The following is a 25,078-nucleotide window of genomic DNA, read 5'->3' as shown; positions in this document are numbered from 1 at the left end:
CCTGAAACTACCAAACTCCAACCCAGCAGTCTGGAATCCTGAAGACAATTATATAATAATGTAGATTACAAGGGGTGACAGTGTGATTGTGAAGACCTTGTGGATCATACCCTCTTTATCTAGTGTATGGATGAGTAGAAAAAATGGGGATAAAAACTGGGGGACAAATGGGGTGGGATGGGGGGATGATTTGGGTGTTCTTTTTTCACTTTTATTTTTTATTTTTGTTCTGGTTCTTTCTGATGTAAGGAAATTGTTCAGAGATAGGTTGTGTTGATGAACGCATAACTATGTTATCATACTGTGGACAGTGGATTGCATATCATGGATGATTGTATGGTGTGTGAATGTATTTCAATAAAACTGAATTTAAAAAAAAAAAGAAGAAGAAGAAGAAGAAAGACTTCAAATCAGAGACTTAACCACAAAACTGGAAGAACTAGAAAAAGAAGAGCAAACTAAACCCAAAGAAAGCACCACGAAGGAAGTAACAAAGATTACAGTGAAAATTTTAGTATACACGGCTTGAACAGAAGCAGAAGCAAGATGGAGCTTTAGAGTATTCTTTAGAGTTTTCAGGAACACTGTTGGTTGGGACTTGGCATACTGTGGCATTTTGCAATATCTAGCTGAAATTTGCAGAAGAGTAACTTCAGAATGACTTCTTGATTCTATTTGAAATTTCTTAGCCACTGAAACTTATTTCCCTTTTTGGTCAACTAATCTTACGATGCAAGGGCCAAGCTTATCCTTGGAAGTCACGTTTCAAATTGCTAGGGAGAATTACACCCCAGAAGTCATGTCCCATGTATGGGGGAAGGTGGTGGATTTATGGGTAGAGTTTGGCTTAGAGAGAGACCACACCTAACCAACAAAAAAGGTTCTCTGGGGGTGACCCTTAGGCATTAATTATAATTAGGCTTAGCTATGCTATTACAGAAATAAAGTTTCATTAAGGCAAGCCTCAAGATCTAGGGCTTGACTTATTAAGTTCCTACTGCTTAAGAGACTAGCAGGAATTCCCAGGTGAGGAAGTTTAATAATTTTAGGTTTTTCCTTAGTCTCTTAAGGTACTTTGCAAATACTTTATTTCCTGCTTAAAATACTGTGATGCATCAGGGTATTACATCAACTTGTATATAATATTAAGATTTTTTTATTCTAGGTTCTCACCCAGTTTGTTTCTTCCAGATTAAAAGCCTTTCACAACAAACTCCTCCTCACCAGAGCCTACACTCCTGTTCCCCACACTCAAACAGCCATCCTAAATACATAGCAGAGACTTCTACGCTCCCACAAGAAGGACCTGCAACCCCAACAGCTTGAAGCAGCTACAGAAGACAGATGATCAGCCCAAATTCTCTTAAGAGTAAGGGGAGCTAGAGTGTCAGGAAGGGTTAGAATTAGAGAGGGGGTATGGCTAATGTGCAAAGGTCAAATTCCAGAGAGGAGTCAGGCCACAAGGAGAAAGATATCTCTAAGGGAAGTGGCACTGAACAACCACTGGCAAACAACCCCAGGTGCCTGTGTGAGTTATCTATGATCAGGCATCAACAAAGGAGGAAGGGGCGGGAGCAATAAAATAAATAGTAAAAAAAGAAAAAAAAATTACAAAAAGAACAGAAAAAATATATATATAAAAAAAGCCCTCCCAGCAGTATTGTGCACCTCTTGCCTTGTGAGAACGTCTGCACATTCTTCTTGCCTGTGTACTAAATAAACTCTCTGCCTGCTTGCTTGGCTGGGGGGGGGGGGAGTTTAGAGCAGACATCAATGAAAAAGAAAACAAAAACAAAAACAAACAAAAAAAATAGACTAAAGAAAACCAAAAGTAGGTTCTTTGAAAAATTCAGTAAAAATAACAAATCCTTAGCTAGACAGACAAAGAGAAAATGAAAGGATACAATTAATAAAAACAAGAAATGAAAAAGGGAACATTACAACTGATTCCACTTAGAAAGGACAATAAGAGGACACTGTGAACAACTGTAAACCAATAAATTAGATAACCTACATGAAACGGACCAATTCTTAGAAACACACAAACTACCTACATTGACTCAAGAAGAAAACAGAAGATCTCAACAAACCAATTACTGCTAAAGAGATTGAATCAGTCATCAAAAACCTCCCAACAAAGTAGAACTGTGCAGCCTCTCTGGAGGGCAGTGTGGCAGTTCCACAGAAAGCTGAATAAAGGGTTGCCATATGATCCCACAATCCATTACTAGGTATATACTCAGAACTGTAAGCAGGAACACGAATAGATACATGCACACCAATATTTATAGCAGCATTATTCACGATTGCCAATGGATGGAGGCAGCCCAAGGGTCCATCGATTGATGAGCAGAAGGGTGAACTATGGTGTATACATATGATGGAATATTGTTCAACTGCAGAAAGGAATGAAGTCATGAAGTATGCAATGAGGTGAATGAACCATGAGGACATCACCTGAGCGCAATAAGACAGAAACAAAAGGACAAATTTATATGGTCTCACTAATTTGAACTAACTATATGAACTAACTATAATGAGCAAACTCTGAGAATTAAATTTGAGAGTACAGGTTACCAGGAGATAGAAAGGGGCAGAGATTGGGCAATCGATGATTAAGGAGTACAGAATATTCAATAAGGTTCATTGTAAAGGTTCAGAAATGAACAACACAATACTGTGTGATGGTAGCACAATACTGTAAGTGTAAATACCAAAGTGGAGTTGTGTATCATTGAAAGAGGAAGGCTAGAGTCATGTAAGTCACCAGGAGGAAAGCTAGAGGATAAAAACTAGGACTGTATAACAGCAAAACCCGAAGTGGGCAATGATGGTGGTTAATTGTATAAATATAAGAGAGTTCTTACACAAGCTAGAACAAGCATACATCACTATTACAAAGTGTTAATAACAGAATGTTATATGGGAAAAAAATACAATTAATGTAAACTAAGGTCTACAGTTAAGAGAAACATTGTAATATTCTTTCATTAATTGAAACAAAGGTGCATACCAAAGATAAATATCAATAATAGGAGGATATAAGGGGTATGGAGTTTTTTCTTCAGAAGAAATGAGAATGTTCTCATATTGACTGTAGTGGTAATGTATAACTATGTGATTATACCAAGAGCCACTGATAGTACACTTAGGATGAATTGTATGGTGTATGAATGAAACTTTTAAAAAATCCGTGTATAATAACATCAATAAAAGTTTCTTCCAACAACAATAAAAAAATTCACAACAAAGAAATGCCCAGGACAAGATGGCTTCATAGGGGAATTCTACCAAACATTCCAAGAATACTTAATTCCAATTCTGCTCAAATTCTTCCAAAAAACTGAAGACAAAGGAACACTACCTAACTCATTCCACAAGGCCAACAGCATCCTCATAGCAAAGCCAGATAAAGATACCACAAGGAAACTATAAAGCAATATCTCTTATAAATGTAGATGCAAAAGTCTTCAACAAAATATCTGCAAATTGAATCCAACAGTATAATAAAAAATTATACACCATGAGTAGGTGAGATTTATCCCTGATATGCAATATTGGTTCAACAGAAGAAAATCAATTAATGTAATATACAACATTAATAGAAGGAAGGAAGAAAACCACATGATCATCTCAATTGATGCAGAAAAGGTGCTTCACAAAATACAGCCCCCTTTCTCAATAAAAACTCATAGAACACTAGGAATAGAGGGAAACTTCCTCAATGTGATAAAGGGCATATCAAAGCCCTTTATCCTACCTAATGGCAAAAAGACTGAAAAGCCCACAGTTAACATCCTACTTAATGGTGAAAGACCGAAAGCTTTCCTTCTAAGATGTGGAACAAGACAAAGATGCCCACTGTCACGACAGTTCTTCAACATTGTTCTGGAAGTTCTAGCCAAAACAATTAGGCAAGAAAAGAAATAAAAGGCATCCAAATTGGAAAGGCAGAAGTAAAACTTTCATTATTTGTAGATTACATTTTCACGTATACAGAAAATCCTGAAAAATCCACAATGAAGCTCCTAGAGCTAATAAGTTAATTCAGCAAAGTGGCAGGATACAAGAGTAACATCCAAAAATCAGTAATGTTTCTACACATAAGCAATGAACAAATGGAGGAAGAAATCAAGAAAAAAATTCCATTCACAATAGCAAGCAAAAGAATCAAATATGTTGGAATGACTCTAACAAAGGCTGTAAAAGACTAGTACACAGAAACTACAAAACATTGCTAAAAGAAATTAAAGAAGACCTAAATAAATGGAAAGACATTCCATATTCAAGTACTGGAACACTAAATATAGTTAAGATGTCAATACTACCTACAGCAATTTATAAATTCAATGCTATCCCAATCAAAATTCCAATAACCTTCTTTGCAAAAACAGAAAAGCCAATCAACAAATTTATATGGAAGGGGAAGGGGTCCTGAATAGCTAAAGCCATCTTGAAAAACTTTTTTCAAAGTCACAGTTATCAAAACAACATGGTACTGGCACATGGGCAGATATACAGACCAATGGAATTGAACTGAGAGCTCAGAAATCAACCCTCACATTTATGGCCAACTCATTTGTGACAAGCTGGCAAAGACCACTCCATTGGGAACAAATAGTCTCTTCACCAAATGGTGCTGGGAAAACTGGATCTCCATTTGCCAAAAAAAAGGAGGAGGACCACTACCTCACACCATATACAAAAATCAGTTCAATATGGATCAAAGACCTTGATATAAGAGCTAGAACTATCAAATTCCTAGAAGAAAATGCAGGGAAACATCTTCAGGAACTTGTGTTAGGTAATGGCTTCTTAAACTTTATACCCAAACATAAGCAACAAAAGAAAAAAACAGATAAATGAGATCTCATCAAAATTAAACACTTTAGTACTTCAAAAAACTTTATCATGAAAGTAAAATGACAACCTACACAATGGAAGAAAATATTTGGAAACCGTATGTGTTAGTTTGAAGCTGTTATGTTCCCCTGACAAGGCCATGCTCTTTTAATCCACTTCAGTGGGTGGAGACCTATTGGAGGTGGGACCTTTTAATTAGGTTATTTCAATTGAGATAAGATCAGCTCCATTGAAGTTGGATCTTAATACCCTTACTGGAGTCCTTTATAAGAGGATAAAGGACACACAGAAAAAGCCCAGAGAGCTCGGAGAAAAGACTCAGAGAAGCTGAGAGACAGGAACACACCCATAGAAGCTGAGAGAGGAAGCCACTGAAGCCAGAAGCTGAAGCAACAAAACCAGGGAGAGAAGGACCAGCAGATGTCGCCATATGCCTTTCCATGTGACAGAGGAGTCCATAACCGATTTTCAGAGAAGGTATCATCCTATTGATGCCTTGAGTTGGGACATTTTCATGGCATAAGAACTGTAAATTATAAGTTAATAAATTCCCATTGTAAAAGTCAACCCATTTCTGGTATATTGCATTCCAGCAGTTTTAGCAAACTGAAACACCATATATCCAATAAAGGTTGAATATCCAGAATATATAAAGACATCCTTCAACTTAACAACTAAAAGACAAACAACCCAATTAAAAAATGAGCAAAATACTTAAACAGATATCTCTCTAAAGAAGATATCCAAAAAGCACATGAAAAGATGCTCAACTTCATTAACTATCAGGGAGATGCAAATGAAACCCACAATGGGATACCATTTCATACCCCATTAGAATGGCTGCTATGGAAGGAAGGAAGGAAGAAAGGAAGGGAGGGAAAGAGGCAGGGAGGGAGGGAGGAAGGAAGGAAGGGAAAATAACAAGTGTTGGAGAGGATGCAGAGAAACAGCAGCACTCATTCACTGCTGGTGGCAACCTCTGTGGAAGACAGTTTGGTGGTTCCTTAGAAAGCTAAGTATAGAACTACCACATGACCCAGCATTCCCACTACTAGGTATATAGAACTGACAGCAGGGACTCAAACAGGTATTTTCACACCAATATTCACAGTGGTATTATTCGCAGTTGCCAAAAGATGGAAGCAACCCAAGTGTCCATCAACCAATGAATGGATAAATAAAATGTAATATATATACATATATATACACACACACCGTGGAATATTATTTAGCCGTAAAAAGGAATGAAGTCCTGATACATGCAACAACATGGATCAACCTTGAAGACATCATGTTGAGTGAAAAAAGCCAGACACAAAAGGACAAATATTGTATGATCTCACGGATTTGAAACCATTAGAATAAGCAATCTCAGAGAGTCAGAATCTAGAATATGGGTTACCATGGAACAGGGTGAGGACAGGAAATGGGAATTTAAGGCTTAAAATATACAGGGTTCCTATTTGGAATGATGGAAATGTTTTGGTAATGGATGGTAGAGACGGTAACATAACTTTATGAATGCAATTAACAGCACTGAAATTTATATCTGAATATGATTAAAAGGGAAAATATCAGATTGTATATATGGTAATAATAATTTTTAAAAAATCCTTGGAAATATACCACACAGTGAACCTTAAATTAAACCATGGACTCTAATTAATAGCACAATTACAAAAATGTGTTATCATCTATTGTAACAAATGGTTCACAGCAATGCAAAGTGGTGGTGGTAGGGTGGTATATGGTGCTCCAACCCAACTCAGCCCCAAGATCAAAGAAAACACGAGGCAGGGAGTTAGACATGAGTTTAATGGGATTAAAGACAGGACAGATGGTTCCACAGAGGCAGCCGGTCAGGAAAGATGGAGGTTAGCACTCTGAAAGAGCGGAAGGTAGGGGGGTGCCAGGGCAGGGTTTATAAGGGTTCGGAGAAAGACATTCCATAAAGTGTGAGAACAGAGTTTCATAGGGTCTTCTGACACAGGGGTGTGGAGATTTGTTAACAACAGTGATCAGGGGAAGGAAGTTAATGCTTTGTTTTGTACATTCTCCCCCCACCCCACCCCCACCCCATCGGGAGGTCTGATGACTTTAACTTCTGTCCTGGTCAAGTAGGCGGCTACATGAAATAACTCACTCTCACTAGGGAGGGGAGGGGGCCCGGGCCCTGGGACCCCACATATGGGAATCCTGTGTTCTATGCATGATTGTTCTGTAAACCCATAACTTCTCTAATAAAGAAAAAAAAAAATTTTACAAAATGAAAAAAAAAATTTAATTGACTTTTTAAAAAAATATTATTTTAGAGGTTTGCTAGTCTTCTTAGGAATTCATTTAATTCATTTATTATCTAAAATTAAAAATTTACCTGAAACTTCTTTCTTAGTATGCATCACCACTCTTTTCTCAATACCACTAATGTTACCTATAGATCTCCAGTTCTGTAATATGCCTACATGGTTTACTATCTCCCACAAAGTCCTCACAACTGATCAGTGACATGTTTTGATGTACACCACTATAAAACATCTCCAAGACTAATGAAATGGCAATTTTGCTTTCCAAAACACACTACCTTTAGAAGTGAGGAGTCAGAGCTGGAATGATATACTTGAATCCTGTATAACTGTGCTTGATACCCCAAAGGAACTTTATTTTCCTACCTATTCCCACCCTCTTCAATTACTCTCTGTATTAACTAGGGTTCTCTAGGGAAATAGAATCAATGAGAGGTGTCTCTGATTATCAAATTGTAAAAGTGACTCACGCAACTGTGGGTATGCACGAGTCCAAATTCTGTAGAGCCGTCAACAAACTGTCAACTCCAAGGAAGATGTCCGGATGAACTCCTCAGGAAACGAACCAGCAACTTCGACAAACTCCCCAGGAAATGAACTGGGATCTTCGACAAATGTGTCCGATGAACTCCTCAGGAAACAAACCGGCAACTTCGACGAACTCCTCAGGAAATGCTTCACTGGGCAACCAAAGAAGAAGTGAAGGTCCTCTATCTGTCTTGCTTATAAGTCTTCAACTGATTAATTGGATTAAATCCAGCCAATTGCATTCTCTCATTGTGGAAGGCACGCCCTTTGGTGAGTCATCAGTCACAGCTGCAGTCAATTAACTGATGATTTAATAAACCAGCCTGCTGGTTTATTAACCAGCCTCAAACATCCTCACAGCAACTGTTAGGCCAGAGCTTGCTTGACCAGACAGCTGGGTCACCTGGCCAGGTTGACACATGAACCCAACCATCACAGTCCACCCCTTGTCAACTTGGCAGTTATACACATCACCTAAAACCATACCTTCAAAATGAACATTACAGCTTATGCCATATGGCAAAGGGATAAGACAGAGAAGAAAGCAAAGATATTTGCTTTACAGACAAATACAAACATAATCATAACAAAACGAGGAGGAAATATTCATGTCATCATAGTCCTCATTTCTGTAACTGGTCACATGGCCGTAGTTCATATTTATCACGACCTTCTTCCACTACCCATTCCGTGTTCCCTTTACCCTCAGCAAGCACTTCAGCTGGCCGTGGTTCTTTGCCTGGTGGGGTGACCCAAACCTTCATTCCTGAAGTTTCTTGGCCATTGGTAGTCCTGCCTGGATTGGGTTGTTGCAGTTTTCCATTGACTTGAATCACAGGGCATGGTAGTACTAAGAAATGCCCTAGTGGATCTCCTGCATTCCAGGAAAACTCTTCTTTACTTCCATTGTGTAGTTGCAGTGCTATTTCCCCTTGATAGTCAGGATCCACCACCCCAGCCAGTACAGTAATCCCCTTCCTTGCCTGTTGATTCAGAGGCATAAGAAGCCCAAAGTGGCCAGGTAGCAGTCTTAACTTCCAGTTCAATGGGATTCTTGTTGTGTTTCCCGGTGGAAGCACTCCTCCTTTTGGAACCAAGACCTGTAGACAAGCAGAGCTTAAGCTTGCAGGGACAGGAAGCAAAAATTTATCTAGTGGATCACTAGGAGTGATAGTGAGTGGTGCCACTCCTGTTTCCACCCCTTGATTCCTGGACCCATGAATCCTGGCTATGGGAGAAACAGCACCATAGAGTGGACGCTGATTCAGAGCATACACAGCCTCCTGGAGAACACTGCCCCAACCCTGCAAGTTATTGCCACCTAGTTGGCGCAGTAATTGAGTCTTCAACAGGCCATTACACCCTTCTATCAACCCAGCTGCCTCTGGATGATGGGGAGCATGGTAAGACCACAGAATTCCATGAGCATGTGCCCATTCCCTCACTTCATTTGCTGTCGAGTGGGTTCCTTGGTCCGAAGCAATGATGTGTGGAATACCATGACGGTGGATAAGGCATTCTGTAACTCCACAGATCGTAGTTTTGGCAGAAGCATGTCGTGCAGGGAAGGCAAACCCATATCTGGAGTATGTGTCTATTCCAGTAAGAACAAATCGCTGCCCCTTCCATGATGGAAGTGGTCCAATGTAATCAACCTTCCACCAGGTAGCAGGCTGATCACCTCGGGAAATGGTGCCATATCGGGGACTGAGTGTGGGTCTCTGCTGCTGGAAGACTGGACACTCAGCAGTGGCTGTGGCCAGGTCAGCCTTGGTGAGTGGAAGTCCATGTTGCTGAGCCCATGCATAACCTCCATCTCTACCACCATGACCACTTTGTTCATGAGCCCATTGGGCAATGACAGGAGTTGCTGGGGAAAGAGGCTGATTGGTATTCACCAAACAGGTCATTTTATCCACTTGGTTATTAAAATCTTCTTCTGCTAAAGCCCCCCTCTGGTGAGCATTCACATGGAACACAAATATCTTCATGTTGTTTGCCCACTCAGAAAGGTCTATCCACATACCCCTTCCCCAGACTTCTTTGTCACCAATCTTCCAATCATGTTCCTTCCAAGTCCCTGACCATCCAGCCAAACCATTAGCAACAGCCCAGGAATCAGTATACAGACGCACCTCTGGCCAGTTCTCCTTCCAAGCAAAGTGAAGTTCTGCCCACTGGGAGGATTTCCCCTCACCACTGTCTTTCAGGGACATCCCAGAAAGGGGCAGCAGTGCTGCAGCTGTCCACTTTCAGGTGGTGCCTGCATATCGTGCAGCACCATCTGTAAATCAGGCCCGAGTCTTCTCTTCCTCAGTCAACTGACTGTAAGGAACTCCCCAAGATGCCATAGCTATGGACTGGGAAAGAGAAGGTAAGGTGGAAGGAGTGAGGGCCATGGGCATTTGGGCCACTTACTCATGTAACTTACTTGTACCTTCAGGGCCTGCTCGAGCTCTATCTCATATATACCATTTCCATTTTATGATGGAGTGCTGCTGTGCACGCCCAAGTTTATGGCTTGGTGGGTCAGACAACACCCAGCTCATGAAAGGTAACTCAGGTCTCATGGTAAATTGGTGGCCCATGGTTAAGCGTTCTGTCTCTACTAAGGCCCAGTAGCAGGCCAACAGCTGTTTCTCAAATGGAGAGCAGTTATCTGCAGAGGATGGTAAAGCTGTACTCCAAAATCCTAAGGGCCTGCGTTGTGATTCTCCTATAGGAGCCTGCCAAAGGCTCCAAACAGCATCTCTATTTGCCACTGACACTTCCACCACCATTGGGTCAGCTGGATCATATGGTCCAAGTGGCAGAGCAACTTGGACAGCAGCCTGGACCTGTCACAGAGCCTCATCTTGTTCTGGTCCCCACTCAAAACTAGAAGCTTTTCTAGTCACTCGGTAAATGGGCCGGAGTAGCACACCTAAATGAGGAATATGTTGTCTCCAAAACCCAAAGAGACCAACTAAGCGTTGTGCCTCTTTTTTGGTTGTAGGAGGGGCCAGATGCAACAGCTTATCCTTCACGTTAGAAGGAATATCTCGACAGGCCCCACACCACTGGAACCTAGAAATTTTACTGAGGTGGAAGACCCCTGTATTTTTGTTGGATTTATCTTCCCTCCTCTGCCACACAAATACCTTACCAACAAATCTAGAGTAGTTGCTACTTCTTGCTCACTAGGTCTAATCAACATGATATCATCAATATAATGAACCAGTGTGATGTCTTGTGGGAGGGAGAAACGATCAAGATCCCTGCGGACAATATTATGACGTAGGGCTGGAGAGTTGATATAATCCTGAGGTAGCACAGTGAATGTAACCTGCTGGCCTTGCCAGCTGAATGCAAACTGTTTCTGGTGGTCCTTACTGACAGCAATTGAGAAAAAAGCATTTGCCAGATCAATAGCTGCATACCAGGTACCAGGGGATGGGTTGATTTGCTCAAGCAATGATACCACATCTGGAACAGCAGCTGCAATTGGAGTCACCACCTGGTTAAGCTTACGATAATCCAGTCATCCTCCAAGACCCATCTGTTTTCTGCACAGGCCAAATAGGAGAGTTGAATGGGGATGTGGTGGGAATCATCACCCCTGCATCCTTCAAGTCCTTAAGAGTGGAATTAATCTCTGCAATCCCTCCAGGAATCCGGTATTGCTTCTGGTTCACTATTTTGCTAGACAGGGGCAGTTCTAGTGGCTTCCACTTAGCCTTTTCCACCATAATAGCCCTCACTCCAGGAGTCAGGGAACCAATGTGAGGATTCTGCCAGTTGCTGAGTATGTCTATTCCAATTATGCATTCTGGCACTGGGGAAATAACCACAGAATGGGTCCAGGGACCCACTGTGAGATGGACCTGAGCTAAAACTCCATCAATCACCTGACCTCCATAAGCCCCAACTCTGACTGGTGGACCAGAGTGACGTTTTGGGTCTCCGGGAATTAATGTCACTTCTGACCCAGTGTCTAATAATCCACAAAATATCTGATCATTTCCTTTTCCCCAGTGCACAGTCACCCTGGTAAAAGGCCGCAGGTTCCCCTGGGGAAGGCTGGGAGGAAGATTAACAGTATAAATTTTTAGCAGTATAACAGGGTCCTTCCCCAAGGGTACCTGGCCTTCCCTTCATTCAAGGGGCTTTGGATCTGTAAACTGTCTCAAGTCTGGGAATTGATTAAGGGGCCGTGACTCTCTGTTTTTGTAATTCAAGGGAGACTTTTGTTCATGTGACCTAGAATTCTTCTGCCTATATAGTTCAGACAAGAATTTTGTTGATTGCCCATCTATTTTACTACTTGGTACTCCATGATCCACTAGCCAACGCCATAAGTCTCTGCGAGTCATATTATTTTGATTGCTGCTTTGAGCCTGTTTTCCATTATGGTAGCTATGCCCACCTTGTCTGTGGCGATTAACTGCAGCCACTTGGCTTCTACCGACTCGGGACCCGATTATCCCCATTGTGTTTAAGGATTCCAGCTCAGTGACAGCAGTTCCTACAGTAATATCTGACCTACAGAGAAGGGCAACTACAGAGCTCTTCAGGGATGATGGAGCTAGTCTCACAAATTTATTCCTTACAGTCCTGGTAAAACGTGTGTCCTCTGGACATTCCAGGACTGTGTGAGCAGGTCTTCCATGATAAATCCACTCTAACATTCCAATCTCTCTAAGCCTTCGAATCCCCTGCTCCACATTGTACCAGGGCAGTTCTGGCATTTCAACCTCTGGTAATGCCGGCCACCTTTTGATCCATGTTTCAGACAGCCACCCAAACAAACTGTTAACAACCTTTCTAACCCCTCGAGCTACAACAATGAATGCAGAATCTCTGTTTAGTGGGCCCATATCAGTAAATTCAGCCTGATCCAACCTTATATTCCTTCCACCATTATCCCACACTCTTAATATCCATTCCCACACATATTCCCCTGGTTTCTGTCTGTATAAGTTGGAAAACTCATACAGTTCCTTTGGAGTATAGTGTACCTCTTCATGGGTCATACTTTGTATTTCACCCTTTGGGGCTTGTTGGGACTTGAGCCTAGTTATAGGTCTTGAAGCAAAAACTGGTGGTGGGGGTGGGTCATGAAAAGAGTTAGAATTATCTCTCAAGCCATTTACCTCAGGACATTCTGTTGCATTTTCATCTCTTAAAACAGGATTAATCTCTCCAGACAAAGGAGTGAGGGCTGCTTCCTCAGGGGAGGTGATTACAGGATTAGCAGGCACTGAAGGGTTAATCTCCTTAGGTGGGGGTTGGGTGGCAGGCTCCTTAGGGCAGACTGGAGGTAGGGAAGCTGTTTCCCCAGGACAGCCCTCTACAGGTAAATCTAACAATGACCCAGCAGAATCCAGGGTTCCAATGTCCTCACTGCCATTATTATCAATCAATATGTCCCCATCCCAAGTTTCCGGATCCCATTCTTTTCCATCAATGCCTTTACTTTAACAGCAGACACCCTGAGAGGTTGAGATTTTAGTTTACGTTGTAAATTTGCTACTAGCACAATGAGAGACTGCGTCTGGTTTTCAGAAACTTCCAGTCTGTGGGCACAGGAAATAAGATTTTCTTTCAGGGCACACATGGAAACCTTTACATCTGTCATACGGTGTTTAAGTTTTGAATTTGAAGCCTTTAGCTCATCCCTTTCTCTTACAACTTTATCCAAAGTATCTAAGAGCAGCCAGCCAACATCATTATACCTCTTAATACTGCAAAACTCCGTGAAGGTGTCAAAAACACTGTCACCCAGAGCCTTGCTTCGTACTAGAGTATGATTAGGAGAATCAAATGGTGCTATTTTGCATACCCCACTCCTGGTACCAAGTTGGATTACTTAGGGTTCTCTAGGGAAACAGAATCAATGAGAGGTGTCTCTGATTATCAAATTGTAAAAGTGACTCACGCAACTGTGGGTATGCACAAGTCCAAATTCTGTAGAGTCATCAACAAACTGTCAACTCCAAGGAAGATGTCCAATGAATTCCTCAGGAAACGAACCAGCAACTTCGATGAACTCCCCAGGAAATGAACTGGGATCTTCGACGAACGTGTTCAATGAACTCCTCAGAAAACGAACCGGCAACTTCAACGAACTCCTCAGGAAATGCTATACTGGGCAGCCAAAGGAGAAGTGAAGGTCCTCTATCTGTCTTGCTTATAAGTCTTCAACTGATTAATTGGATCAAATCCAGCCAATTGCATTCTCTCATTGTGGAAGGCACGCCCTTTGGTGAGTCATCAGTCACAGCTGCAGTCAACTGACTGATGATTTAATAAACCAGCCTGTTGGTTTATTAACCAGCCTCAAATGTCCTCACAGCAATTGTTAGGCCAGAGCTTGCTTGACCAGACAGCTGGGTCACCTGGCCAAGTTGACACATGAACCCAACCATCACACTCTCCTACCACTGAGTCCCACTTTTCTGCCTTTATTTATGCTCAAATCTTTCTTTCTTTTATATAATTACATATATTACGTATATTATATATATATTTAAATACCATTTCTGCAACTCAACTTAACAAACATCTCTTTCTGAGCCCTGGTTTATTGAGCCAGACACTTATGGGATACAAAATATAAGGTCTTGTTACCCTGAAGAGAGAGCATTCAAAGTTTTCAACCAGATATTCTCCCTCTCAAATTCAGATTCCCCAAATGGTCTTCATCTGCTGCTTCCATTTCCTATCCTGTCTCCTGCTTAAAGTTCTGTCACTTCATTTACAACAAAACATTCCAGCTGAAACAATTCTGGGATAAGACTATCCTTGATCTAAATTCTTGAAAAACAGTATGGTGTACTGGACTACCAGCATCAGGACACTTTGGTTCTAGTCCAGAATTTTCTGCTCAACAGCTGTTCAAACATCCATAAATAACAATTGGCAGGGGAAGAAGGGGCAGATTTGTCCCCTTGTGCATAAATTGGGTTGAATTAGATGATCTGTACAGGAACTTTTAACACTAAAATTTGATGAAATACAAAGCTCTTCATTAACTCCATCTCACTGATCTCTACCATGTAACTGAGAAATATTCCCTCATTTTCTTTGACTCTAGACTCTGATTTCCCCTACCTCTGCGTATCAGGATTAAGCTTAGCTACAAGCAGTGGAAAACCCAGATTTATACTGGTTTAAATGTTTAAGGTTATAGTCTTTTATGTAAAAAAAACATCTGGAGGGCAGCTGTCCAGATCTGCTATGACAATCCAACTGTACGTCACTAGGGACCCAGGTTCTTTCCAGCTTTGTGCTCTAATATCCCTGGGGTGTGAGCCCTCCTCTACATGGTCCAAGATGGCTACTGGAGCTACAGCCTTTATACCAGGATGCCACTCTCTGGAAAGAGAAAAACTAGGAAGCCATAGCCTATCCTTTAAGAACACTTTTAGGTCACTGCACTCATTTCCATTTATATCCAACTGGGTAGAACTCATTCACATGTTTAGACTTGCCGAAAACTTAGAAACACGGTCTCTCTTCTGCGTGGCCACAGGGGTTCTATCATGATTGGAGGGAAGAATGGCTTTTAAGGAAAACTAGAAGTCTTTCCCAAATTCTTCACCCCTTCATTCTATAGCTCCTTTTCTTCCCCATCCCCTTAACAATGGGTGTTCCCCAAAGCTGGTGCTTTGTCTTCTATTCTTCTGTCTCTCCACTAACTTCCTGAGGGCACCTACACAATGTCATAGCTCTATCTACTTTAATGACTCTCAAATCTGTGTCTAGTCCCTACCTGTCCATATTCTGAAGTATCTACCTGGATGGTGTTCTAGTTTGCTAATGCTGCCGGAATGCAAAACACCAGAGATGGATTGGCTTTTATAAAAGGGAGTTTATTTGGTTACACAGTTACAGTCTTAAGGCCATAAAGTGTCCAAGGTAATACATCAGCAATCAGGTACCTTCACTGGAGGATGGCCAATGGTGTCTGGAAAACCTCTGTTAGCTGGGAAGGCACGTGGCTGGCGTCTGCTTCAAAGTTCTGGGTTCAAAGTGGCTTTCTCCCAGGACATTCCTCTCTAGGCTGCAGTTCCTCAAAAATGTCACTCTCAGTTGCTCTTGGGGCATTTGTCCTCTCTTAGCTTATCTGGAGCAAAAGTCTGCTTTCAACGGTGGTCTTCAAACTGTCTCTCATCTACAGCTACTCTCTCAACTTCTGTGCATTCTTCAAAGTGTCCCTCTTGACTGTAGCAAGCTCACTCCTACTGTCTGAGCTTATACAGTGCTCCAGTAAACTAATCAAGGCCCATGCTAAAAAGGCAGGGCCACACCTCTGTGGAAATTATCCAATGAAAGATCTCACCCACAGTTGAGCGATCACATCCTCCATGGAAACACTCAAAGAATTACAACCTAATCAACACTAATATGTCTGCCCACATAAGATTACATCAAAGATAATGGCATTTTGGGGGACATAATACATTCAAACCAGCACAGATGGCTATAAAACAAAACCCATTATCTTCCAAGCCCACCAAAAAAAAAAAAAAAGTAATTTTAAAAGAAAAACTTTTTCAATCTTCCCATTTAAGTCCTGGTATCACAAGTATCTCAGACCCTCAGATTTGTAATTTTGAAGTCACCTCTGACTCATCTTTCCATAAACCATGAGTTGCAGGTGATACTGAGCATCAAAAAGGAAATGAAATAAATTAGGCTTTATGAGGTTTACACAGCCCATGACTTGGGACACGCATTTATCAAACTGGCTTTGGCCCCCACAACTCTATGTAACATTCTAAAGTCATTATCCTTATTGCCAAATCCATTAGACAATTTTTAATCCTCATTATACATGCCATCTTCATAGAATTTGGAATTTATTAATCATTTCCTCCTCCTGAAAATTCTCTAGACCCAGGGTTTACATGATACCACACTATCCTGTTTCTCTTACCATACCTCTGACAAATCCTCTTCTATTCCTCTATCTACCTCTTGAATATTGATTTTTACCTCAGTTTAATTCTTAGGCCACTCCTCTTTTCACTCTAAACACATTTCCTGAGCAATCTCATTCTTTTCTTCATATTTGACAAGCAGCTGATCATTGGTAATTGCCAAATTAAATCTCAAATCTTCAGTTCTCTCCTTAGCTCCAGACTCATATATCTAAGTAACTAAATGACATCTCTACCTTGTTTATAAGCAGGCACCTTTAATTCAGCATGCTCAAAATTAAGTTATCATTTCTTCTCCTGAATTGCCTATTTGCACTAATAGCATCATCACCAGCCCAATTACCCAAACTAGAAACTTTATTACCCTGAATTATTCTTTCTCCTTTCCTGCTAATATCCAATCATTACTAAATTTTGCTAATTTGAGCTTCCATATTTCTCTAGAATCAAAACCTTCCTTTCTATTCCCACTGTAAAAGCTCCCCTGTTCCCTCATAGTGGTCTTTCTTCCTCCAGTCCATTGCCATTTGAGCCACATTTCTATGTTCAGCAGACCACACTGTCTACCGAGTTGAGTCTAAATTCTATAGCCTAGTATATAGAGCTTTTCACAATCTGACCTCAACCCACTACAGCATCAAATCTTGCTTCAATTCCCATATACATCATACCTTCTCTCCACTCCTGGAACAAGACATTCATGATTTTTTCTCTCTGCCTGTAATCTCTACTCTCTTTTGCACACAGTAAATGCTTATTCATCCCAGAGAGGTTCAAACATCATCTGTCATAAGGTCTTCTCCTTCCTTCAGTAAACTGAGTCCACCTTCACAATTTATCATTAGCTTATTTCAAGACTGTCACCCTTATTAACTAAGTTAGGGACAGGATCATTTCTGGCCTACTGCTTAGCACACAATGCTTGAAAAGCAATAAATATTTTGTTAAATGACTGAATTACAAACGATTCTTGACAGTTGGCAACAAACAGCAACCAGGAAATCCCAACTACCTCAATATAGAATGGGGGTGAGGGTGTGACCTGGGCTGACCATGAATTATAATAATTCAAAAATGACCAATTATTAATTTTTTTAATTTCTCAAACTGTGGTATTTAAGTTATTATGCATAAATTTCCTTTCTAGTTTATCTCATTTATAATATACTGCACATATAAACTGATGAAATACCTAAGAAACATTTCAAATGCTTTCTCTAATATACTTAGGCATGTTGATGAAAGGATACAAAAACCCCAAATGATTTTGATGCTTGACTCCAGATTAAAACTATCCAGATAGAAGAATTAAATTCCAATTGTATTAATGAATGGCAGAAGTAAACAAAAAGAAAAAAAGAAAACAAAGTAAAGGCATATAATTTTTCTTGTACAAATCTCAGTATAGGTAGAAGAAAGTAAAAATAATAAGGGCAAAAAACATAGTTGGCTAAACAACTTTACCTATTAGAAATAAATGGTATTTCCTAATTATTGTGCCTTAGTATATATTCAAAGTCAGGAAAATAAAGTCTTAATTTCAAATGGTCAAAATCAATGTCATAAAAATCAATGGTTTTCAAACTATGTTCTCCTCAGCATGACAGAAGCATTATAAGAGCACAAAACTGGAAACAAGTTAAATGTCCAATTATAACATGAATAAGTTAAATTGATGGATTCATAAGGCGTAATAATTCACCCACTAAAGATGATGTTTTCTGAAATTTTATAGGATAACTGTTCCTTATGCCATCAATGTTAAGAAAAAATAAAGATACTATGGGTATCTATATATCCTCCTTTAGTCTTTTTTTAATTAAACTTTTTATTTAGGTTATTAGATTTATTCACATGCAGTTGTAAGAAACGCTAAAGAGAGATCCTGTGTACCATTTACCCAGTTTCCCCCAAAGGTAACATCTTGCAAAACTAGAGTACACTATCACAACCGAGATATTGACATTGATACAATCCACCAATCTTATTCAGATTTTCCCACGTGTGTGTGTATTTAGTTTGTGCAATTTTATCATATATGTTGATTCATGTATCTAACACCCAGTCAGCTACAAAGCAGTTCTATCATCACAAAGATCTTGCCTGCTGCCCTTTCATAACCACACCTACCTCCCTCCAAGCCCCCAATCCCTATAGCTTTTTGTAATTTCTGTATTTTCAATAATTGTGAATTCATTCAATACATATTTATTAAACACCTACTATATGCCAGGCACTCTTCTTTCTATACAATGCAAATAACATGTATATTTTTTCCAGTTTGTAAAAGTAATTTTTCAAAAGGGAAGGGGCTTTTTCTTTCAATCCAATTTTAAAATAAAAATATGAAAAACCCAACTAAAAGTATTATTAATTGCAAACACACTTTAGGAAAAAAATTACAAGTGTGTTGACTGAATAACACCAGGGATACTCTGGTATTAAACACAGAATAACAATTAAATATACATGATTATCACGTAATTAGTATTTAGGTATATTTAAGCAATAAGATTATAGTAAATCATGAAGAAACCTTTATAATAAACATATCCAGATTCATTTACATTCATTTTTCACTTAGAAATCAAACAAATATGTAGATTTTGTGCATTTTCTTCCTATAAATTTTTACAAAGGGTTTTACATAAAAGGACTACTCAAAGGATACAACACAAGATATGGAAGTATTCAATTAATTGAACAAATGCCTAAAAAGTGATCTAAATCTAAAAAATTCTGCTCTTCAAAAGACACTTAGAAAATGAAAAAACAAGCCAAAGACTGGAAGAAAATACTGATAAAGACTTGTATCTAGAATTAAAAAAAAAAAATTCTCCAGTTCAATAAGAAGACACCAAACAGCCCAATTTTAAAAGGGCAAAAATTTGATAAGACACTTTACAGAAGATATACCAATGGCCAATAAAGCACATGAAAAGCTACTCAACTTCATTAATCACCAGGAAAATGCAAATTGAAACCGCAGTGAGACCAGCACATACCCACTAGAATGGCTTAAAAAAATTATAAATGAAATGAAATAAACTAAAATATTGACAATATGTAGAGCAACTGGAACTCACATACATTGCTGGTGAGAATGAAAAATGGTACAGTCAGTTTGGAAAATTCTTTGGCAGTTCCTTACAAAGTTAAACAGACGCATATCATATGACCCAGCAATTCTTCAGCTAAGTATTTATCCAAGAAAAATGAAAACACATGAATACACAAATATCTGTATGCAAATGTTCATAACAGCTTTGTTCTTAATAGCCCCAAACTGGAAACTCAAATGTCCACCAACTGGTGAATGGATAAACAAATTGCATAATATTCAGCAATAAAAATGAACAACTGCTTATACATTTAACATGGATAAATCTCAAAAGCATTATGCTGAGTGAAGAAAGCCAGACATAAAAAACTGTGTAATTCCATTTATATGACAGTCTAGAAAAGACAAAACCCATATGGACAAAAAACAGATCACTGGTTGCCAAAAGCTAGGGTGGAAACTGGCTCGAAAAGGGCATGAGGGAACTTTTGGAGAGATGGAAATTTTCTATATCTTCATTGTGGCAGTGGGAAGTATATTTGTCAAAACTCATCTAATTGTTCATTTAAAAGAGTAAATATTAATGTGTGTAATTATACCTTCATAAGCATGACTAAAGAAAAATTGTCCCAAGTAAAAAAGAGTGAAACATTTCACTATCAAAATTCTACAACTTATACAAGCTTCTGTATTTTGTTACTTAAAAAAACCATCTTTCCCTTCCCTTCTGTGGGTGGGGACTAGTCACGGTAGCCCAGGAGTGAGGCGATGGGGGCGTCAGAACCTCAGTGAACAAAGGCGGGAGTCCATGTGGTGGGGGAACAGCCAAGTATGGTGGGTCAGAGGCCAAGCAAGTAGGAGGGCATCAATGCAGAGGTGCAACCTGGGATGGGGCAACAGAGCACAAACGGAGTGAGAAGGATGTGAAGTCTTCGCATGGAGGCAGCCCAATGTGGGCTGTCAGAGCCTCATTGGGCTTCCTGCAGAAATGGCTGATTCCGGGGTCAAGTCAGGAAAAATATGAAATAATACCAGAACACCTTCTTGTGGCAAAAGTAAGGACGTGCTCAAAGAATGATGGGAATATGTAATAAGGACACAGAAGCCAACTTGAACAGGCTCTTTCTGGCCAAATCCTGAACAATTTGAACATGAAAATAAATAGTAACAATATAATCCACAAAACCATGAATCCATATAAACATAAACAAATAAATGAATACACTGTAAGTTTGATAAGGAACAAGATATTAACATAGTTTCAAAACACTCCTCACAAAAACTGTTTATTAATTACTTATTACATAGTAATTTTATAGTGGCGGAGTCTAGCAGACACCACTTAATAATATTAAGCAATCAAAGTAAAAATTACCAATAATGGGATAAACTGAATTACACAACATTTGATAGGATGCAATGAGAACACAATATCACATCTGTGTTATTCCTGCCCGAGTGTATAACCTGTATCTAATCGTGAAGGAACAGACAATCCCAAATTGAGGGGCATTCTACAAAATATGGAAAGTAATCTTTACAAGTGTCAAGGTCATGAAAGTCAGGAGATGAAGGAACTGTTCCAGAATTTAAGGAGACTAGAGACATGACAAATAAACGCAATACATAATTCTAACCTGGACCCTATTGCCAGTGAAAAGATTAATGGCACAATCAACTAAATCTGAACTTCTGAGAATTAAATGGACTACTGCATCAGTGTTAAGGTAGTGTTCCAGGGTGATAGAGCATGGGGTCAGCAATTTCCTCTCAAATAGATCAGGAAAAAAAGAAACTTCTTTATACTATACTTGCAACTTTTCTTCAAGTTTGTGATTGTTTTAAAAATTTGTTAAAAAGTGGGAAAAAACACAATGTAGCTAAAAACAAAAACAGCTAGAAATAAACCATATGTATCCACACTATTTATCTTAGTAGGAAAGAGACATGAAATTATGAAATAATTTTGTAAAAAATTACTAAGAAGTACTATGAAATTTTGGAACCAGAAAACACTTTATATATAGCCAATCCCCTTTTCCTAACAGTTGACCTCAATCAGGTCATGAGTGGCCAAAGAAGAAAAAATATAAAAGGTTCCCAGTAGAGGAAGTTATTTGGAGAAATAGTAAAGGCAGTGGACCAAGAGTGACTAGAACAATGATATTCTCATGCTATCAAAGGCAGTAACCATTAACAAAACACAATCTCAGCAACTCTTCTGAAAAATGAAGAGAGTGTTCAGATGTTATCTAAAATTCCTTGTAAATGTGAGACTAGGGTTTACTCTGAAACGGAAGCGCCTCCCGACCCTGTCTCAAATTATTGCATTATGCTTAGCTACATAGTATTACAAAGGCATACAAATATAAAAATAAACGTGCCTAAACCCTTAATACACAAGTTGTTAGTCCATCAAAGAACAAAATGCAATGCATTTGCCAAATTGTTCCTTATGAAGAAAATTTTGTGACACTGCTCCACGAATGAAAAGAGCAATTAAAACGCACAGTAAAGTGAAACAGGATCACCTTCAGCGGTCAGCGCTGTCCTTGCTTAAAAGATAGCGTTCAGATTCATTCTGAAATGAGCATCACATTTGTCCTGAAAGAGCCGTGCACGTTTCCTAGAAATATTTAAAAGTGCAAGGCTCCTCTCCCCTTCCCCATTACCAGGCGTTCACTGCGGCCATTTACTGGGCCCCCAACTGGGAAGGGATGAGGTAGCACTGGACTCTCAGCACTTCCTTTTGGAGAGGACAGCCCCCTGCATCACACATTACTCATTCGGGATGCAGGGCAGAAATTTATCCCCGAGGAACTTAGCACATTTGGCTTCCGCCCTCCCAGCCCTCCGGTCCTGGGCCCAATCCCGCCGTTACGAGGGTGCTGCCCCTGATACCCGGCCCGCTCCAGAGAGAGGGTCGCGGCGACCAGGGCTGGCCCAGCTTCTCCGCCCTGGGCCCGGGCAGACGCGGCCTCTTCCCCTCCCCCTCCCATCGTGCCGGTCCCTCACGCCCACCGCGAGGCTCAGCCCTGCCAGGAAGGCCGGACATCGACCGCCCGCTCCGCCGTGGCACGGCTCGGCCCTTCGCGACGTCCAGCCCCGCAGAGGCCACTGGACAGCAGCCGGGGGGCGGGGAGGCCCGGGGGCGGCGCCCGCCCCACACCCCTACCTGGCTTCTCATGGTCGTAGCCGACCACGATGAAGTAGTCGGCCAGCCGGGCCATGGCCGCCGCCGCCGCGCCCGGGAAGCTGGTCCCCGTCGCCGCCCTCGCCGCCGCCGCCGGGAAGGGCTCAGCATTTTCCCTGCAGCAAAAGTAGCGGCAGCGGCGGTACTTCAGCCATGTTTGACAACCGAGGCGCGCTCTGCGCCTGCGCCGCGCCTCGCTCCCGCTCCTCCCCTGCCCCCACCCGCGGTGGTGAATCCACCCCCACCTTCAGTTGAAGGATTTGACCGCGGGTTTTGGGGAGTAGGCGGCGGGGCATATTCCTGACACATACTGCTACCGTCGCTGCTGAAGGTGGTTCTCTTGGAGGCCTGGCTGCCACTTCGCTGCCCCTCTTTCTTTCCCCTATTTTTTCTTAAAGCAGGGGGTCCTTCCTTCCTCCTCTGTTCTATCTTTTTGGATCTGGGAAGAACAGATAGGGAGGGGTACGGGGTACGTTTGGAAAGTTTGCTGCTTCCCCGCACCCCCACCCCAAAAGACGAGATTCTCCCGCCCTCGGCTGGAAGCATGGAATTTGCACCGCCAGGGCTTTTGCTGCACGTTTCCTGTTTATGTTGTGCGAATGAGAATTTTAGGAACTTGCTACGGAGCAGGCAGAGAAGGGAGAGGCTTTTGCGCAATCCTCAGAATCGCGGAGGGCTTCGTTGTTGGGTGGGCCGGGGGCGGTCGCTGTGGGCTTCCCCCTGAGCGCCCGGGGGAGCTGGATTCCACTGAGGAACGCGGCATCCCCGGCTACACCTTAGCTGGACTGGTCTGACCGAGCCCAAGAGAGGAGGCCTGCCTCTCCCCGGGAGCCCACCCGAGTCGATTTTCTCCCCCTTGCATGGTCGCAGGCCTCTGGCTGCCAGGGTGGATACTGACTTCCAACTTCCACGCTCAAACAAAAAAAAAATTAATTTATTTATTAATGAATGCTATCATCTAGTCTAGGGGTTACCAGCTTTTTTGTTGCACCTCTTAATGATCGTTTCGCGTTTGACTGGAGCAACAACCAGGTGAGCTTATTTTGCCCTGTGTTGGTATATCATGAGTAGAGTAAGTTACAAGTAAGTGGAAGACAAGTTTTGGGGCTCTCCATGGTTTGCAAATGTGATCATCTTAGTGGTTGCTTATCTCATTACTCATTATTAATTGAGGGTTTGCCCCTTAACTTTTACATGTAAGAGCCCTTAGTAAAGTGTCTGGAACATAGTAGTTGCTTAAATATTTTTAATAATCGAATGAGCAGTTTTCCCAAACTACCAGCAGGAAGCTGGAATAGTCTGATCTCTGAATTCCCAGTCCAGAGTTGCCGTCTCTGCTCCGGAAGGTTTGCTCTAATTGATTATTTCTCCTTTCTCTGCCCCACTATATTCATTTACAGATTAAGAGGGTTGGGCTGCACTAGATAAACTGCAACTCCTTGGAAAGAACTCTAGGAATTCAGTTGTAAATTGCTAATGGTCAAACTGAATCAGTCCACTTGCAGGGGTGGAGGGACGATAACATGATCTTGAAATAATTAACTCAAAAAAGCCTCAAGTGATACCCCACGTAGAAACCCTCTCTATAACTTCCATTCAACTTGATCATTTTCCGTAAAGAGTAACCTTATTTCCTTGGGAGGCAGCCCATTCCACTGTTTAAACATCTCTATTGTGAGAAAGTTCTTCCTTAGTATGTCAGAGCTGTCCTGCAACTTCCCCTGATTCTGCTCTTTGGAACTACCCAGAAAAAATAAAATCTATCTTTGTATGATAGCCCTCAGATTTTTAAAACAGCTATTATATTCCTTCCCCATTTTCCTTTATTTTATTATTGAGGTGAAATTCATGTCATAAAATTAACCATCTAAAAGTGGTGTTTAATACATTCACAGTATTGTGTAAGCACTACCTCTATCTATATCCAAACATTTTCCTCACCCCAAAAAACCCCACACCCAGTAAGCAGTCTTTCCCCGTTCCCCCCTCCCTTCAGTTCTTGGCAACCATCAATTTTCTTTCCACTTATATGGATTTACATTTTCTGGATATTTCAAATAAATGGAACCATATAGCATGTGGCCTTTTGTGTCTGACTTATTTCATTTAGCATAATGTTTTCAAGGTTTAAGCCTGTTTTATCACGTGTGAGTACTTCATTCCTTTTTATGGCTTAATAATCCATTTTGTTCATCTACTACTAACA

At 40.8% G+C, this 25,078-nt stretch overlaps 1 protein-coding gene across 2 annotated transcripts in view; it reads right to left on the bottom strand.

The window, feature by feature from the left end:
* The window catches only part of SBF2 (SET binding factor 2), a 696,898-nt gene extending 673,850 nt beyond the window's left edge, over nt 1–23,048 (bottom strand). The window contains exon 1 of one of the 2 annotated variants that reach the window (XM_037839994.1): nt 22,855–23,048. In XM_037839994.1, the coding sequence (XP_037695922.1) occupies nt 22,855–22,909 (55 nt within the window). In that variant the 5' untranslated portion in view covers nt 22,910–23,048. The remainder of the gene's footprint in view (nt 1–22,854) is intronic. The other variant, XM_037839995.1, reaches the window with a different exon arrangement.
* Nucleotides 23,049–25,078: the final 2,030 nt, after the last annotated feature.

This window comes from Choloepus didactylus, chromosome 6 (assembly GCF_015220235.1).
Source record: "Choloepus didactylus isolate mChoDid1 chromosome 6, mChoDid1.pri, whole genome shotgun sequence".
Taxonomy (NCBI): domain Eukaryota; kingdom Metazoa; phylum Chordata; class Mammalia; order Pilosa; family Megalonychidae; genus Choloepus; species Choloepus didactylus.
Note: the sequence above shows the minus strand (reverse complement) of the source record. Positions and strands in the feature narration are given on the sequence as shown.